This window comes from Apium graveolens, chromosome 2, assembly GCF_009905375.1.
Source record: "Apium graveolens cultivar Ventura chromosome 2, ASM990537v1, whole genome shotgun sequence".
NCBI classification, from domain to species: Eukaryota; Viridiplantae; Streptophyta; class Magnoliopsida; order Apiales; family Apiaceae; genus Apium; species Apium graveolens.
In genome coordinates this window covers 26,311,351-26,331,888 of record NC_133648.1, presented here as the reverse complement: position 1 = coordinate 26,331,888, position 20,538 = coordinate 26,311,351, and the positions used below count along the sequence as shown (strand labels likewise).

Genomic DNA, 20,538 nt, shown 5'->3' with positions numbered 1-20,538 from the left:
GGAGTATATTTGGTAACAAATAACAAGTGATCATAGAAGTGTGGTATGTAGGATAGTGTTCGAAGAGTTCATTTAGGGGTTCAGATTAATTTGATTTAAAAGTTCAGGAAGATTGTGCATAACCCCAATACTGTGAAAAAAAAGAGGCAAAGAGTTGTAAAAATATTATGGTTTAATTAAGCATTCATTTACACAACTGCCCATATGACTGCTATTTCTTACTTAAACAAAACCCGATTTAGCTAAATGATAAGACTATAAGCCGATGACCGTTCAATAAATGTAAGCTCGACCTATGGATAGAAATAAAGATGCAGGAAAGGAAAATGAAATCTAAAAGAGAAATATAATTTAGAAGTGGGAGATAGGCGGACGGGGAGTATGCAGCAAAACAACTGCAGGGGCTTCCAGCACTGATAACTGCACTAAGCAGATGGGCCGCCCTGGAACTTACATTGAAATCGTATATTAACGTCAGATCCCAGCTATCCGAAAAACGCAGATTGAAGCGGAGGGTCAAAATATGCAACACAACAAGGGGCGAACCAAACGCTTGCGCAAAGGAAGAATCTAATCAATCAGAATGGAGACAGGGAGGAGAGGCGAAAGATCGATTTTCGAGCTTGCAAGCAGCAAGCAACAATGGCTAAAAAGCCGTTGAGCACTAGCTTGTAGTGTTAGTGTAGGTGCCCTAGAGGCAATACATTATTCTTTTATCTTTATGTCAGTTGATCATTCAATAAATGTATTTATTATGACCTTAATTACTGCGATATTTTGTTAGCATAATAAATGTCCTTAGAATCATGATACAAATTGTATAATTTAAGTACATGACTTGAACTTGAGATTATATAATATATCATATTCTTAAAGGTCCCTAGTCGAGTATTATTATATAGGACAATAATAATACATAGATAGACTAGTATGTTGTTTGACAAGATAACCACATCTCATTGGTTATAAGTATTTGGTTATAAGTATGGGGATACTAAAGTCAATACATAGGTACATGTGAGAGTACATGGTACTGGACATACCCACAGTGAGATTCTTCATATTTAATAAAGTCATAAGAAAGACTCACAGTGATAATGGTGTAACGATCCTTTGACTTGAAATCATTATATTTCTATACGAGGATTAATATACTTTGACTACATTAAAAGTTACTTTTGATCGGGTGATGATAAAAGTGGACATCGGGTATATCATGAGTCGTATGAGAAATATGAATGATAGGTAAAGAATTTAACCCTCCTATAATTAGGAGAGATATTATTGGCCTCTTGATTGAGTGAGATTATAAAAGCATGGCCATGCTCAAATAATGATTTGTCTCGATAATCTACTCATGGATCAAGTAAACCCGGATTAAATGTTGAAGAGGATGACTAAATACATGCCTCAAGTTTAATCTATAATATGTATGGTTAAAGGGATTATATTACACGAAAAACATTAATCACGAAAGATTTTATCTAATCACGATTTAATTATTGTTTATTTGGGTAACAATGATGTATTACTAGATACCGCTCATTGTTTATAATTTTATTAGAGAATAAAATTATTGCCAATTAAATAATAGCCTATAGGGTCGCACAAATAGAGCACTTAATGGAATAGTTAATTTAAATTATGGATTTAAATTAATTGATGATTATTTGAATTTTATTATAATTAAGTAAGACTTAATTGAGATAATATAAATTCGAATTAAAAGGAATGTTTTTGCCCATAATAATTAAGTATGACTTAGTTATTAATTAAATAATAGAAATTCGTTTTTATTATTTAATCCAATACCTACTAGGGTTGGGCTTTGCTATTATGGGCCTTTTTCAATCAGTCATTATAAATAGATAATGAAAGGTTAAAAAGGCTTGTACGTTTTTTAAGAAAACCCTAGCAGCAAAGAGAGGCAGAGGCAATTCAGATCGTCAAGAAGGAGGCTAGTACATCCATTCCGTAGTCAAGTTCGTGAGACGTTCTTGAAGGTGCTCGTGTGGATACCATAGAGGTGTTTCTCCGAGAGGTAGACACAAAGCGTGATAGCTAGGATCTCCGTTGAGTTCGTGAAAGTTAATCTCTTGAAAGGTATGATTTGTTATCTCCATAATCTGCCCATAATTATACATGGATCCTGTTTTTGGGTTTTGAAATTTTTGTTTTATTTACGTTTATCCGCTGCGTTTTATGCCTTCGGAACCCAAAAATGGCATCAGAGCTACGTGTATAAGGGGCTGATTTGGTTACGTGTTTACTGTATTTTTACAAGTATGCATGTGAGATGAGTCTGCCATGATAACGGTTATGTTATATGAGTCTGCCATGATAACAGTTATGTTATATGAATGATATGATGAATCTGTTAATGATCTATATGATGATACTCGTATGTTTAAGATCTGCCATAACTCATATGTATGCGATCTCTTAAAATATGTATACTGATACACGTTTTTGGTAACTGGGATATGGATCGTGTGTATACTGATACATGCTTCTGGAATAGTATTCTGATACATGTTTTTCTAGTATTCTGATACTTGATTTTGCAAAAATTTCCGCCCAGCGACCTTACCGCGGAGGTCGATCCGCGTGCTTAGGGTTTCGTTTTTAATTTGTGCTTATGACATATGCTTTACTTATTTATTATTCTTGATTGGATCATGATAAGTGATAAATAGTATGTCATCTTTATATGATCTATCATGTTCTTTAATGGTTACTTGAGCATGGTGCATAGTTATGGCCTTAAGACCTTAGTTGTAATGGTTTATTCTTTTGGTTTGTAATAAATACGATTTGCTTGTCGTTTTCTATTTGTAGTTGTTTTATCTCGAATGTAACTCGAGTTCTTTTGTAAGTTCATTAGTATAATTCTTAATGTAACATCCAAGAAGGACAAGGGAAAGAGAAGGCATCCTATGGAGGCCAAGGAGACAATGGAAGCAATAGAGAAGACATATGTAATAGTTATTTTTACACCATAGATTGACCTTGATCTTTTCATTAGCCTGAAAAGATCACATAGGATTGGGCCATAACTATTGCACGTTTACTTTACGTACTTTTCATATGATGTATAAATAGTACGTGTAGAGTAGAAAATGCATGTTTTAGTTAGATTAATGATGCATGTATGTATTAGATACATCACCCATGCCATGCCTTTAAACAAGATAAAATCTGTAACGACTCAAGATTTAAAATTAACAAACGATCATGAGATTCTCGTGTTTATGAAACACGGAATAAAATACGAATTTTCTTTATTTCTGACATGGGGCGATTTTGTCAACAACGGGTTCATAGAACTTGTAAGGTTGTGGGTTTTAAGCGAGACCGATGTGACTCCTCCACTACCTGGAAATCAAACCATTGATGAGTATTGATTTGAAGTATTTTATTTAAGGAAAAATTGGGAATCTCTTTATGATGGGATCATGATCGTTCTAAATTAAAAATCCCTAAGTAAAAATATTAAGTTTTAATCAGATGCTTTCCAATGAATGAACACTCATTAAATCCTAGATCGATAAGGGGAAGGGCTGTCAGTGGCAGGGGACTCCTATCTATCATGGTGAAATGCGACGAATATAAACGGTTATATTCGGACGTTGTATCATTGGGTCTAACTTAACTGAGTCATCATAATAAGGTGAATATAAACGGTTATATTCAACTATTATGAACTTAGAAGCATAGAGTTTGGTTAAAAATCTATTAGATAGATAAGATCAATTGTTGTTCACCAAATTATCCAAGAATTATATATGATATAATTGACAACTGTTGTCTACCTAAATAATCATGTTTTAAGGATACCAGTGGTTGACTTAGAACATGACGAAATATGGATCTTGGCTCACTAGAAAGATTTATGGGATATACTTTCCGAATTAATAGTTAGGGCTATTAATTTGATAAAAAAAATAGTGGGAGATATATTACGAATATATCATAATCATATGAACATAAAATTTTAACTCAGACAATCTAATGTTTATTTTGCGCTTTTATTATTGTAGATACTGAGTAATGGCAAACAACACAAACACACTATCCGTACTTTCAGTCCTTGAGAAGGACAAGCTGACAGGAGGAAACAACTTCCTAGACTGGCACAGGAATTTGAGGATTGTCCTCAGGCAGGAGCGCAAGCTTCATGTCATTGATATTGCTCCTCCAGGCCCCCTTCCCGAGGGTGCTACTGCTGATGAACGAGCAGCACGCACAAGGGATGAGAATGATGCAAATGATGTTGCATGTCTTATGTTGGCAACTATGAGTGCTGAGCTTCAAAGACAGCATGTGCATATGGATGCATATACTATCAATGAGCACTTGCAAAGCATGTTTGCAAGCCAAACTCGTCAAGAAAGGTTCAACACGAGCAAGTCACTTTTTAATTGCAAACAAGGGGCGAGTGAACCAGTTGGCCCACATGTTCTGAAGATGATTGGTTACATTGAGTACCTTGAAACTTTGGGTTTCCCGATTGGTCCGGAAACTGGTATTGACCTAATCATGAATTCTTTGAACAACAAATTCACTCAGTTTGTTGTGAACTACAATATGAATGAATTTGACAAAACACCTACTGAATTGTTGCATATGTTGAGAACATATGAGACCAACATGAAGACAGCTGAACCTGCTCCCATACTGATGGTGAGAAATAAAGGTAAGGACAAAGGGAAGGGCAAATGGAAGGGTAAGAAGAAGATTGGATCTGATTCTACACCCAAGCCAAAGTCAGGTCCCAAACAGGCTTTAAAGCCTAAAGGTGGTGTGGCCAAGGGTGAATGTCACTAATGTAAGAAAGATGGTCACCGGAAGAGAAACTGTCCAATTTACTTGGAGGATCTGAAGAAAAAGAAAGCAGTTCAGATTTCTGGATCAGGTATTTATGTTATAGAAGTCAATTTGTCTATTTCTACATCTTGGGTATTTGATACTGGATGTGCTTCTCACATTTGTATAAATGTGCAGGGCCTGCAGAGAAGTAGAACTTTGACTAAGGGAGAAGTGGACCTAAGAGTAGGCAATGGAGCAAAAGTTGCTGCTTTAGCTGTAGGGACTTATTATTTATCTATGCCCTCTGGGCTTGTTTTAGAACTAGAAGACTGTTTTTACGTGCCTGCGATTCGCAGAAACATTATTTCTGTTTCTTGTTTGGACAAGAAAGGTTTTTCGTTTACAATAAAGAACAACAGTTGCTCTTTTGCTTTGAATGATTTAACCTATGGTGTTGCGCGTTTATTTAATGGTTTATATGTTCTTGATTTAGGGTAGATAACCCTGTTTGTAATATAGAAAACAAACGACTTAAAATGAATGACTCAAATCAAACATACCTCTGGCATTGTCGTCTAGGCCACATAAATGAGAAACGCATATCCAAATTACATAAGGATGGATACTTGGATAAGTTTGATTTTGAATCATACCAAGAATGCGAATCTTGTTTGCTTGGTAAGATGACTAAAGCCCCTTTCACTGGTAAGGGTCAAAGGGCCACTAAACGTCTGGAGCTAATACATAGTGATGTATGTGGCCCAATGCGTGTAATGGCTAGAGGAGGCTACTACTACTTCATAACATTTACTGACGATTTCAGTAGATATGGATATGTATATCTTATGAAGAACAAATCCGATTCTTTTGAAAAATTTAAAGAATACAAGGTTGAAGTAGAGAAGCAAATTGGCGGAGATGCAAGTATTAAGATCTTACGATCCGATCGTGGGGGTGAATACTTAAGCACCGAATTTAGAGAGTATTTGAAAGAGTGTGGTATTGTATCACAACTCACTCCGCCAGGAACACCTCAATGGAATGGAGTTTCAGAGAGGAGAAATCGCACCTTGTTGGACATGGTGCGATCGATGATGAGTCATGCAGATCTTCCAATTAGTTTCTGGGGTTACGCTCTAGAAACAGCGGCTTTCACACTTAACCGTGTTCCTACTAAGAAGGTTCAAAAGACTCCATATGAGATATGGAAAGAGAAACGGTCAGGCATGAACTTTATGAAAGTTTGGGGATGTATGGCGTTTGTGAAACGTCAAGAATCTGACAAGCTTGGACCTAAATCCGAAGAGTGCATTTTTGTAGGATACCCTAATGAAACAAAGGCGTATTATTTTTATAGTCCTTCTGAGCAGAAAGTGTTTATTGCTCGAGATGCTGTCTTCATGGAAAGAGATTTTGTTTCCAAAAGAAACAGTGGGAGAACTATAGATCTCGATGAAGATCGAGAACCGCAAAATAGCATTGAACCTGAAGTGGAACAAGAGCAGAATAATGATAATGCTCAACAAACACAGGTTGTTCGTAGATCTGGTAGATTTCGCCATGAGCCAGAGAGATATGGATTTCTCATGACTCAGTGTGGTGATTTGATGCTCATAGATGAAGATGAGCCTCTCACATACCAAGATGCTATGAACAGTCCAGACTCTAAGAGATGGCTTGAAGCCATGAAATCCGAGATAGATTCCATGTACGAAAACCAAGTATGGACTTTGGTTGATCCACCTGAAGGGGTAAAACCCATAGGGTGCAAATGGGTTTTTAAGAAGAAAAAGGGCATGGATGGAAATGTTCAGACCTATAAAGCTAGGCTGGTTGCAAAAGGTTTCAAACAAATTCATGGTATTGACTATGATGAAACTTTCTCACCAGTGGCTATGGTCAAGTCTATAAGGATTTTACTTGCCATTGCAGCATTCCATGATTATGAAATCTGGCAAATGGATGTCAAAACAGCCTTCCTTAATGGAAGCCTCGAAGAGGATGTGTACAGGTTGTGTCGATCCAAGGAATGCTGGCAAGGTATGTAAATTGCGTCGATCCATTTATGGATTGAAGCAATCCTCTAGGAGATGGAATATCCGTTTTGATGAAATAGTCACAGAGTATGGCTTTGTTCAAAACGAAGATGAACCGTGTGTTTACAAGAAGGTTAGTAGGAGCTATGTGGCATTCATAGTACTATATGTTGATGATATACTACTAATGGGGAATGACATACCTTCTCTAAAGGCTGTTAAGACTTGGTTAGGGAGCAATTTCTCCATTAAAGACTTAGGAGAGGCATCCTACATTCTAGGAATGAGGATCTATAGAGAAAGATCTAGAAGGATGATCGGTCTAAGTCAGAGCACATACATTGATAAGGTTTTGCATCGTTTTGGAATGCAAAATGCAAAAAGGGGATATGTCCCCGTGTCTCAAGGGATAACGATTTCTAAGGACCAGTGTCCGAAATCATTGGATGAGAAGGACCACATGAATAAAGTTCCATATGCTTCAGCAATTGGATCTATCATGTATGCAATGATATGTACTCGCCCAGATGTCTCGTATGCTTTGAGCATGACGAGCAGATACCAGTCTAATCCGGGTGAAGGTCACTGGACGGCAGTTAAGAATATTCTTAAGTACCTGAAAAGAACTAAAGATTCATTCTTGGTGTATGGAGGAGAAGAGAAACTCGTTGTAAAAGGTTACACCGATGCAAGTTTCCAAACAGACAGAGATGATACTGTATCACAGTCTGGTTTTGTGTTTTGTCTAAACAGAGGTGCTGTAAGCTGGAAGAGTTCAAAGCAAGAAACAGTAGCTGATTCTACAATGAAGGCTGAGTACATTGCAGCTTGTGAAGCAGCTAAGGAGGCCGTTTGGATTCGAAAGTTCATTTCTGATTTGGGAGTGGTTCCATCGATCGCAGATCCCATTGATCTATACTGCGATAATAATGGAGCCATTGCACAGGCTAAAGAACCTAGATCACACTCCCGGGCTAAACATATACTCAGGAGATTTCACCTTATTCGAGAGATTAATGAAAGGGGTGATATACACATATGTAAAATGCACACAAATGATAACATTTCAGACCCACTGACCAAAGGCTTGTCGCAGCAGAAGCACGATGGTCACACTAGTTCCATGGGTATTAGATATATGGGTGATTGGCTCTAGTGCAAGTGGGAGATTGTTAGTGTAGGTGCCCTAGAGGCAATACATTATTCTTTTATCTTTATGTCAGTTGATCATTCAATAAATTTATTTATTATGACCTTAATTACTGCGATATTTTGTTAGCATAATAAATGTCCTTAGAATCATGATACAAATTATATAGTTTAAGTACATGACTTGAACTTGAGATTATATAATATATCATATTCTTAAAGATCCCTAGTCGAGTATTATTATATAGGACAATAATAATACATAGATAGACTAGTATGTTGTTTGACAAGATAACCACATCTCATTGGTTATAAGTATGGGGATACTAAAGTCAATACATAGGTACATGTGAGAGTACATGGTACTGGACAGACCCACAGTGAGATTCTTCATGTTTAATAAAATCATAAGAAAGACTCACAGTGATAATGGTGTAACGATCCTTTGACTTGAAATCATTATATTTCTATACGAGGATTAATATACTTTGACTACATTAAAAGTTACTTTTGATCGGGTGATGATAAAAGTGGACATCGGGTATATCATGAGTCGTATGAGAAATATGAATGATAGGTAAAGAATTTAACCCTCCTATAATTAGGAGAGATATTATTGGCCTCTTGATTGAGTGAGATTATAAAAGCATGGCCATGCTCAAATAATGATTTGTCTCGATAATCTACTCATGGATCAAGTAAACCCGGATTAAATGTTGAAGAGGATTATTAAATACATGCCTCGAGTTTAATCTATAATATGTATGGTTAAAGGGATTATATTACACGAAAAACATTAATCACGAAAGGTTTTATCTAATCACGATTTAATTATTGTTTAATTGGCTAACAATGATGTATTACTAGATACCGCTCATTGTTTATAATTTTATTAGAGAATAAAATTATTGTCAATTAAATAATAGCCTATAGGGTCGCACAAATAGAGCACTTAATGGAATAGTTAATTTAAATTAATTGATGATTATTTGAATTTTATTATAATTAAGTAAGACTTAATTGAGATAATATAAATTCGAATTAAAAGGAATGTTTTTGCCCATAATAATTAAGTATGACTTAGTTATTAATTAAATAATAGAAATTCGTTTTTATTATTTAATCCAATACCTACTAGGGTTGGGCTTTGCTATTATGGGCCTTTTTAATCAGTCATTATAAATAGATAATGAGAGGTTAAAAAGGCTTGTACGTTTTTTTAAGAAAACCCTAGCAGCAAAGAGAGGCAGAGGCAATTCAGATCGTCAAGAAGGAGGCTAGTACATCCATTCCGTAGTCAAGTTCGTGAGACGTTCTTGAAGGTGCTCGTGTGGATACCATAGAGGTGTTTCTCCGAGAGGTAGACACAAAGCGTGATAGCTAGGATCTCTGTTGAGTTCGTGAAAGTTAATCTCTTGAAAGGTATGATTCGTTATCTCCATAATTTGCCCATAATTATACATGAATCCTGTTTTTGGGTTTCGAAATTTTTGTTTTATTTACGTTTATCCGCTGCGTTTTATGCCTTCGGAACCCAACATGTAGTTCAAGCGTATGGTAGGGGTGCCCCTTTCTAAAACTGTTCTCTAATATAAGGAAGAGAAGCTTTTTGGAACCCTAGTTTCCGCAACCTATACCTTACTAATCAAAAAAGAGGCTTCTGTTTTTCAGCTGCAATTGCACTGCCTCATAAACAATGGATCCGCCGGGATGGATGAGCAACCTTCTCTGGAAAGGAATAGTATAGAGCCATGTCACTTCGAAGTGGTTGCTTACTTTTAGTAAGACCCCTTTTTTGGTAAGAAAAAATAGATTATTATTAGATAGGCATGGTTGTTGACAAGAGCTAGCTTCTAGATGTTTTTCTCCTGAACATACATATAGAAGAAGCAACCTTCTATCTGGCCTCCGTACCAGTACAGTAGTGGAGTGGCTTGCTACTTTTAATCAGAAAAGGAAGATTGAGCAAGGCAAAGGAGAAAGAAGTTGTCCTCTCTTCTATGGTAACCCGCCGCCGCATATGTAGGAAAAGAGGGAGCGGGGAAGGAAGAACAGCCGTTTTTATTTTGGCACATGAGGCGGCGGGCTTGGCTAGGTAACTGGAAATGTATCGGACTGCAAATCCTGGAATGACAGTTCGACCCCATCCTTGGCGTCAAGGAGTGGTGAGCAGCATGGAACTTGAATCAATCAAATGGCAGGGATTTCCTTTGTTAGGAATAGACAGAAAAAATTCTGGAACTTCCAAACCAAATGCAACATCATTTGCACAAAATGGTCCATACTGACTTTAGTACCACATTTCACATCCAACATCTTTAAACACAAATCATAATGTTGCAGGCACTAATAAGATACAAACAAAGCAGCTTTAGTAGAATAAGAAATATAATGAAGTCTCACATAGTAAAGAGTCGAAAGTGCTGTTCTACAGTCCTCTTCTGTTGTTCCCCTTTGCCCCTTAAGCCTCTTCCGGTTGAAGCGTACATAAATATTGGTTAAATTGTCCAAATATTTTAAAAGATACGGAACGACCTGCAGATAAAGAAGAAACATATGAATTTTGCATATATATTACTGCACCTTGGTGTAGTCATGCATTTTACGCTCAATGATGCATGCTGGTTAATATTGGTCAGACAAGCTTCTAATTTACAAATTTTTCAGATTGTAAAAACAATTGACTGTCTTCATAACTTAATTTTTTCATAACTTAATTTTTCTCAAACTGGCATGTTACTACAAGTTCCCAGGTAACTACAAATGTGAACACTTAAAAGTTGCAACATGCTAGTAATGAAATCATAAGAAAGTTAGCCAAGGTACTCGGTAGTACTGGTAGTACTAACAGAGCCATTATTTTTTCAAATCAAATTATGTTACAATTCATAATTCAAATTCATCACCAATATAGTAAACAGTTCAATCAAGGTAAACATCTAATATAACAGTGAGTAAATAACTTCTTGATCATAGAGCTGTGAATTTATGTTACTGGGAATCATATAGTATAAGTTTATATATATTACATCTTGATAACAATATAACATAATTCAATTACTAAAATGATATCTAGTCACAAGTACATGCCATGTACGTCCAAAAACTTCAAATAGCCAACACGAAACAGAGAAATCAACAGAGCTATTTTTTAACTAACCGTGTACAGCCGGTAAGCATCCATCTCTTGCCGAACAAAATGAACTAGACTTTGAGTTGCTGAATTGATCCACTGGTCAAGAACATTGGAAGACTTTTGAAGGGTGGCTTGATCCAAAGGTGCAAATAGTGCAAGGCCCTCGACTTCAAGTCGTTTTGCATTCTGAACCAGAAATCTATATGCATTGTACCATGGCAAGAAAACATCTTTTACCTGCATGAACATTACGTGAGAAGAAAATTGTGCTGCAAACCTGCAGCCCTACAGGTATTTATTCTTCTCATAACCAAAGCAGGAAATAAAATAGTCACAAGGATACTTACAACACCATAAACTCCTTCCTTTTTGAACCTTAAAGGCTCAGCACGTACAACTGGGGAATTTATAATGTATAATCTCAACGCATCCTGAAAAAAAACAGTATCTCAAAATCACTGCTGAAAAGGATACAGTATAGTACTTAAAAGGTTATTTCCACGTGCTAAAGTTATTTCTCAGAAATTTAGAAAAGGTAATAGACACACTTACAGCACCATAGTCATTAATAACTTCCATTGGTGATGGATAATTCTTCAATCTTTTACTCATCTTTTTTCCATCCTCGGCTAGGACTAGACCATTGCATATAAGATTTTTAAAAGCAGGTTTACCAAATAATGCAGTAGATAAGACCATAAGAGTATAGAACCTGCAGTATAAGTAGACATAAGTTAATCCCTGCTTAGCAAGTTTTCCAAAGAAGTATGTGCATCTGCTTGGTAATATAGTGATGGTATAATAATGAGGTCAGCCACAACTTTAATATAATTTGTTCATTTGACCCTCATATATTGAACATAACAAGAATAACTCGATCCCCAAGATTAGCCACCTCTCATTGTTGTCACGGCGCTCGACTAGTCGGTTTGAGAAAATCAACTGGAGAGGTCAACTAGCGAATTGTCGACTAGTCGGTCGACCTGGTCGACTAGTCGGCCGACAAGTGCAAATCGAATCAAAAATTTTGTATAAAAAAATAGAAAATTCTAAGAACCTAGACAACATCAGCAATAACCAACATGCTAATTTCAGCGTGTGTGCATATGTTTATGTATGTTTAAAATTGATAAAAACTAAATATACATGTAATATAATCTGTTATATAATGGTACAGTCATCATATTTATGTGTACATGGAAGGGGAAAAGAAATATGTTTGTGATTAATAGATCTATTTTGTGATTGATATACATATGAGTACGGGAGTGATAGAATTTTATTGTAGTAAACCATGTATATAAGATATAAATTATTTAATTAATTATTTTAAATTTGTCAACTAGTCATACCTCCATCGACTTATCGACGTGACAACCATGCCACCTCTACTACATATAATTATGAAACCGAAAGACTGGCTGCAGGTATTTTGAAAGTAATCAATCATATTCAACTGGCTCTTGCAAGTAAATGGAACAATCCATCGACGCTAATAAGTAAAATGAAGTAAAGCCATACAGAACTTCAAACAGTAAACTATGTGTTGGTCCTAGTTAGCGAGGACACACCCAGGGTGGCAGATATCCACCTAGTTAGCAAGGACACACCTAATTAACGGACCCTAGTTTTGATATCCCAAATAATGATCATAACACAGCTCAGTATTGCCCCTAAAAGACGCAGGAGCCAAGAACCTTGGCCATTATAATGCAAAGCAGGCCACACTACAATATGATTACTGCAGTCCGATTAAATCATCATCCACTTTCTTGTGTGATCCAACTTCCACGTATTTACATCAATTAATTCCATTGTATAACTTAAGATGAAAATCAATGTTCAACTAAGTTTTTATATTTTTCAAATATCCCATTTCCAAATAAAAAATATCAGAACTGTATATAAATAACATCTACTTGAACTACCATAAACACCACCATAAAAAATGATGCAAATAGTGGGTAAGCCGTAAGTGTATTCACTCTTTTAGAAGTAATTGTTTTTTTTAAAAAAGAGTAAAGAGAACTGACCACCCACGAGTTTGATCCAACCCCTCGGCCACAAAATGACCAGGAAAATTGTTCTCAAATAGCTCAACATTTTCAAATGGGTAGTGAAGATAAGCATAAGGCATGGACCCACTTTCGAACCAACAATCAAAAACCTGCAATCATAATCATAATGCTTTTTAAAGTTTAAGCTTAGAGTTAAAATTCTCATGCATTTGCATTAAATTTTGATAGTAATTAAAAATGTGTTCTCACTGAAAGAAGGCCAAGACCAGAGATATAAATAAGGATCAGGCTCAGCTACACCATAAATTGAAAATGAGTAAATTCCCATTAGATGGCTTCTAGCATAATTTTTGCAGTTTGATGACTTTATTTTTAATTTTAGAACTTCAATGGCTTGCCCTATTATATTTTAAGCAGATAAAGGGATTCCCGCAAATTCCATCCAATTCAGCTAACGTCGTTAGTTTAAAAAAGGGCATAATCATCTTTAAACCTTATGTTATTATTATGTCCATATATTTATACACACAATTTTTATGTATATCCACACATCCCAACCAGCTAGCAATTCATGTAAATAATTCTATTTGCTTTTAGTCTTTTACCTTGCACTTCTGTATCTGCTTGTCTGATTTGTAAATTATCCGATATGAACTTCTCAACTTTTCTAAACAAATATACTTATACTAGATAAAGGCACATACAAACTTTATTTACAGATATAGAAAAACAAAGATAACACAAGGAAATTGAATTTGATCCTTTCTTCAATAATTATACATACATCTATATAAATAAATATATATATTAAGGACGGAGAATTTTAAAAAAATATCAATAAAATATGATTAAAAAGTGTTTTGGATCTTTGGATCTGACTTGAATTTAATTACGATACTGGGAAAACCTGTATGGTGAAGAACACCAAGGAAATAAGACATTAGGCTCCTTTCTACATTATGATAGTTGATTCCATTCGATTTGGAGTTCCGGTGAAGTGAGAAAAATAAAAATTGTGTACAAAAGGAAATGGAAGCGGATTTGCTGTTTGTATAACATTATTTAAAGGTTAAACTTAAAAAGACACTTATATCCATACTGCACATAACAGAGCTAGTTGTTTTGACAGAGTTTGTCGAAAGTCATTAATCTGCTTACAAAATAATAGTAAAAGCCACTGAAGATCTAAAATTACAAAAACAGCTACTGAACTGCAAAAAATATCTTACAAACCATGAAACTGCAATTTACTCAAGAGTAAAAATCAATTTATGGCAGTGTTGCAAGAGGCCGGCCACAAATCAAAGCTACATGCAAGGTCGCTGGGAAACCAACACAGCAATCAATTTTAAGCCTAATATAAGTTAAACCAGTGCGACTTAAAATGATCACAGATTTACAGTAAACCACAAACAACTAAGGTGTCTCGGTCCATTTACATTAAAAGTACTGCTGAGGGGAGTGGCTGCCCAAGTATTAAACTGAAGACCACAATTAGGCAAACACCGACCACGACCATGACAAATGAGCAATTAAGTGTCTTCTTTTTCTACTGCCAGATTATTTTAATCAGCCACTTCCGATAATAATACGTGTTCAGTAGTGCTGAAACCTTACTAATTTTGACAGCTACATCCATGGCATAAACCGCGTGATACTATTTGTGATACTCAATGACTGAAGCATCTATTTTACTCCATCTATACATACTAATAAAAGGACCTACTAAATAACGATGTAAGAGGTTTCTAAAGAGTAAGATGTATTAACAATGTTTCAAGTACTTATTAAATAAACAATATCATATTATTAACACGTATAGAAAAGGTTACACATATATGCAACTAAGTCCATAATATGCACAAGTGTTCAGAGCAAGAAGCAAAATATGGAGCCAAGTCTAAGGACTTACATCTTCCACACGTCGAAGTACGCCATGCTTCTTAGATGGAATTGTAATATGATCAATCTTGTGACGATGCAAATCTTTAACCTATTGGTGGAAAAAAAGTAAGGCAGGCTTTAATAGCAAATTTAAAATGTTCAAACTTGGCAAAGAAAACTATTGTTGTTTCATAATAAGAACGCAAATAATTATATAAAAATTGCATTTCGATAAAAGTACTGAACCACTCTAAAACAGTAATAAGCCAGGCAAGAAGTGTGACATATACATATATACTACAGCGACACACTCCCCATTCCCCAGAGCTACATTCATGTTCAATGACAACTTTAATATTTCAAATCAAATGATGATATATATACATATATATATTGATGAACAGAACAAAATTAAGACTAATTTTTATTTTGTCAGAACTCAGAAGCTAATCATAAACTTTATTTATGAAACAGATAAACAAAACCAAATAAGCAAAGGAATGAACCTCTGCGCCAGAAAGTTTTTCAAGTTCTTCGACAGAACCTATAACTACAATTTCTTGACCATCCTCACTAGCCCACACCGGAAGTGGGGTGCCCCAAAATCTACTTCGGCTTACAGCCCAATCTCTTGCATTTTCTAGCCAATTGTGAAAACGTTTTTCCTGAAACGAAAAATTCAAACGAGTACCAATAAGTGTAAAGCTACTAAAAAGAAAGTAATTATTGCACTAAAAAATGCCCTCAAACAAAAAAACTACCCGATGATCACATATGTCAAATCAATAGCAAGCAATTAGCAGTCCATATGATAAAAAAGAGAAGAATTATTGAATACTATACTTCAAATGTTGGTTATTACGGAGTAGTAATTTAGTTGTAGTTATGTAACTAATTACTTAGGACTGTATTGTTCCTAATTATAAGGAATACAATAGTGGTGGTAGAAGATAGAGGGCAGTTATGTTATACCAAAATATAGTCATATGTATTTCATCAATTGAAATATCAAGGATAATGCATTACAGTTTCTTTGAAGATATACGTGTTTTAATAGTTCTCTTTTATATATAGAACATTTAACATATTATCAAGAGCCTAATGATATAAAGAGATTGGGAGAGTTTTATCTTAGATATACAAATATATTAAAGAAACAAAGGAAATTAAAAATTTGACAAAGACCAAGGGAGAAGGAGCAGGTAGAAATTACATATAACAAATAAAATAAAAAGTCATAAGGTAACATTCTAATATTTACATAGGTTTTATGAATATATATATTCTTAGTTACCCGGACTCTTCATTTTGCTTAGAGTACCCGTGTCGGACAATCGACACTCGGACATGGGTATGGACATTTGGACACTTATTTTAGGCCAAAAACATGTAAATTTTTCAGAATATTGCCGAGTCCGACACTTGGATACGAACCCGTGTCCGACACCCATACCCGAGTCCGGGTAACATAGTATATATTTTAAAGAGCAGTTGAGAAAATATATGAAGATTCTGAAATCAAAGGTAGGTAGTAGAGAATCCCAAATGGGAGACTACTTGTCACATGGGTTCTACATGAGGTGGCAAATATCCCCAAAATCGCTTCGGAAGAAATGGAAGTAAAGGGACCGCATTTTACTAATATGGTCATGGTGCAATAGTCATTTTCCCATTATGGATGCTTTAACAGATTACAGAAAATCAATTTACAAGACATATCAGTCTTACAGAAAATACCCTCAGAATATAGTGTAAAAATAAAGAAGCAGAATGAGATTAAAAGCATGAGGATTAGGTAGATTCAGACCTTCACAAAATCAGGAACCCAGTATGTTCCTTTATTATTTTCTAGCAGCTGATCTTTTAGTTTTTCCACAGCAACGAACCTAGCATAAGATGGTGATTTTGCTTAACGATGGTTAACTTTTAAATGAATAAAATCTAATAACACAATTAATGATTCAAAATGAACATATCGAGACACAATATATATTACAACTGTTTTATAGTATTATATTCACAATAAAATAAGATTTGAATTCTTACATCCTTGCAACCACACCATTGTTATACTAGGACACATTAAACACAAGAGTTTATGATATCACATTCATTATCATAATAATATTCATAGAGATGAAGAAATTCAAATCGGCTGCCTTTAGGTAAGAAACTTAAGCAGTGCTGCTCTAAGTGGGTCATTTAGGAAGGTACATCTTTTTTTATATATCGTGTGACACCTGAAGGGTAAAGAAGCCCTCTAAACTCTACCTGGGTAGAATTTTTTACAATATAACAAACAAACAAATAGGAGGTATATTTCTTAATTGAAGTGCCCGTTTGGGAAATCTTAAAATAAGTAACTTATGACTTAAAATGAATAAGTGACTTATAAGTGATAAGTAGATAAATACTTATAAGCTATGTAAGTGTTTGGATAATTTTATTTATAAGTTAAAATTTTTTTACTTAAATGAACTAAAATAAATAACTTTTAAATATAATCATCTTAACTCGTGAATTTTATATTAGATTAACATTTACAAATATATTTTTTAAAACTAAAATTAATTAAAAAACGAAAAAACATAATAAGTTGAGAAAAAGTGCGTCGTTGCTAACATTCAACTTATCGGCTTATAAGTTGTAAATTCAACTTATAAGTTGAGTCGACAAACAGTCGTCGATAAGCTGTTACGGGCTTATAAGTCACTTATAAGCCCTACACAAACAGGCCCGAAGTCCGCCTTATTCTGGATGACTTATTTATCATTCTTTTACTGACTTGACGAATTACAATCTGGTAATCGATCATTCATCTTACATTCTTACTCATAACTTTGAATACTGGAACTGGATTTAGGCATTTAGCCACAAAATTGGGTTAATTCATTTTCTAATGTATCTAGTACCCATTAGTGAATTTACTTCCTACTATAGTTCATTTTATCATTTTGAACCTATATTTTGCAGGCTGTCTTTTGTGTTTTACCAGATTGCCACCCTTCTTCGTCTCACGTCAATATGAAGCTTACTAACACCCCAGAAACAATGCAAAATTTGAAAAAGCATACCAGCTAGGAACGGCTCTGTATATAAGTGGAGTATCCGATCTCCAACAGAACGGATATGAATGAGTAAAGCTCCCAGATTTAACCAGTCTGCCCTTCTCCTGCACAGTAAACAACATATTACTGAGCTGATCATTAAACTGATCAAACACAGAAGCATGCTAAACTAGCAGACAGGCTGACCAACTTAATAAAGTACATGCATTTGGTTTTTTTAAAACAATTTAAAGTGTATTAATTACACATTCATAGATAAATCAACCTTGAAAGTTTACCAGTTTCCAGTAACTAAAATATAACTACACGAGACCAACAATTTGGGAATTTTCCACATATACATCACATGTCTTTTCTACTTGCAACTACAACACAAAAACTCCCCTTAAAATAAGGCCATGTCGACCATGATTACCTTCACAGCTAAAATAATATCTTTATCTGCCTCCTTAACATTGCGGCCCTTGAAGTCGGTAATTCTATCTGTAAAGTGACCATCATCATCAACTGCCACAACCAGAGACTCTCCCTACGAAGTCAATCAAACACAAAAGCATATCAGTACATTAAAAAAATTAACATTAACGAACATAAATAACCATGCAGAGCCCTCAAAAGATAATAAAACCAATTGCAACACCAATGGAGAAATGTAAGAAAGGCGACACATTAAACATAACATCAAACAGCAATTATAATCAAAAGCTCAATTAGAAATAAGAATGCTATACATGCATTCTGTAAGCACAAGGATTAGATTCTCCATGATTTGTCTTTTGAGTGCTTTGAGAAATATTGATATTTGATAAGTCTCCTACAATAGTAAATGCAGAATGACATGTTGAACATGATAATTATAAGATTACAAAATCCATATAAACATGTTCGAATATTTTTGCTAAAGGTTCAAGTCAAAAAGTATAGCTACTTAGATCACCTTGGTGATAATTTGATTACTAAGACAAACTCGGTAATCATCTTCCCCAAATGCTGGAGCACAGTGTACAATCCCACTTCCACTGTCCGAAGTAACATAATCATCTGCAACAACCTTGAATGCCACATCCAAAAAATCCTCGAAGTAATCAAACAACGGTACATACCTTCAATGAGAGAATTTTATGTACATCATTAGGGTCACAGAAAATCAGTGCATCTGCCAAAGTTACTTAGAGAAGCTAGGTTCAGTTCCAAAATGCAGTATATCAACTGCATGGCATAATCTCACGGTCTGTGAAAAGCATATACTTTAGTGTTCATTTCATCTTTGTTGCTCCTAAATCGAGCGATAAGAAAGACACCCCTAACCCCAGCAATGTGCCACTCGACAATGCATTGTCAAAAGAAAAACTCAGTGATCCTCCAAAAAGTGGGGATCAGATGATGGGATATTATGTTGCCATCTGGCATTAAAATTCGGTTGAGGGTAAAATTTAAATCAAGAATTTAGATGGGACCATGTCATGAATAGTTAAGTAGTGTGGAAACTTCACATGCTAGCTTTATTGCACAAGTATAAAGAAATAGTTGGATGAACACTAAAATCCTAAATGTCTAATGAGAACAGCTGCGGTATTGAGGGTATGAGCATTAATACAAGTATTACTTTAAGATCTATTAGTGCTAAATCATTTCTTGATGAACACTGTTTTCCTAAGTTCAGCATCCACTTCTACACTCTGTAGAGATTTTTATTTTCAATTATTCAATTATCTTCCTAGATACCATGTATCCCAGTACTAGATACTAAATGCAGTTCACCAAAATCATGAATACAATGTGAAAAACAATATATAGTACTAGCAGCAGCACTTTAGGGCAAGAAAAGGGATATAAAAGTGCTGTTCATTTACATCTAAAAAGACTTACAAGTCTTTTGGCTTGTTCCAACTTAGGCCTTTAGAAATAGGAATTAAGACATAAGCCCATCATCCAAATATGCAACTCGCACTACCAAGCAGCTCTTAAAATAATCAAGTTCACTGCCTAACATAATAAAAAAAGTAGTACTTCACTCCTCCACTCATGCTCCAGCACAAAATTACAAACCATAGAAACAGCTGCTAGAATAATCAACTTAGTTGCCATAGGCATAGCTAATCAAAAAAGTGGAACTAGACAAACTCTCTACTTATGGTCCAGCAAAAACTATCATAATCCGAACTGCAACAAAAATCCCGATCCTAAGTATGATACAACCTTCCAGCCTGATAAACCATATCCTACTTATTACAGTGCACAGAGTTCCCTCATTTCACAAGATTATACACCTCTTCCCAACCAAAAAACCATAACCACATCCACTAGACTTAAAAAAATATGTACAAGTTCCCAAATTTCTATTTCTAAACCACCCTGCTTTTAGTAACAGTGTAAAGAGACCCCCAAATAAAGATGGAAGAGTAGAAAGATAATCATAGGTTAAAAAGAGAAGCATA

General features: G+C 35.0%; 1 protein-coding gene across 1 annotated transcript in view; it reads right to left on the bottom strand.

Annotated features, from left to right (window-relative positions):
- LOC141707165 (isoleucine--tRNA ligase, cytoplasmic) overlaps positions 1-20,538 on the bottom strand; it is a 30,743-nt gene that overhangs the window by 7,842 nt on the left and 2,363 nt on the right. The window contains exons 5-15 of the mRNA XM_074510193.1: positions 19,038-19,203; positions 18,516-18,629; positions 18,107-18,204; positions 16,840-16,918; positions 15,539-15,697; positions 15,061-15,141; positions 13,164-13,297; positions 11,683-11,842; positions 11,478-11,561; positions 11,155-11,367; positions 10,398-10,529 (exon numbers count right to left, since the gene is read on the bottom strand). Of these exons, the coding sequence (XP_074366294.1) occupies positions 10,398-10,529; positions 11,155-11,367; positions 11,478-11,561; positions 11,683-11,842; positions 13,164-13,297; positions 15,061-15,141; positions 15,539-15,697; positions 16,840-16,918; positions 18,107-18,204; positions 18,516-18,629; positions 19,038-19,203 (1,420 nt within the window). The remainder of the gene's footprint in view (positions 1-10,397; positions 10,530-11,154; positions 11,368-11,477; positions 11,562-11,682; positions 11,843-13,163; positions 13,298-15,060; positions 15,142-15,538; positions 15,698-16,839; positions 16,919-18,106; positions 18,205-18,515; positions 18,630-19,037; positions 19,204-20,538) is intronic.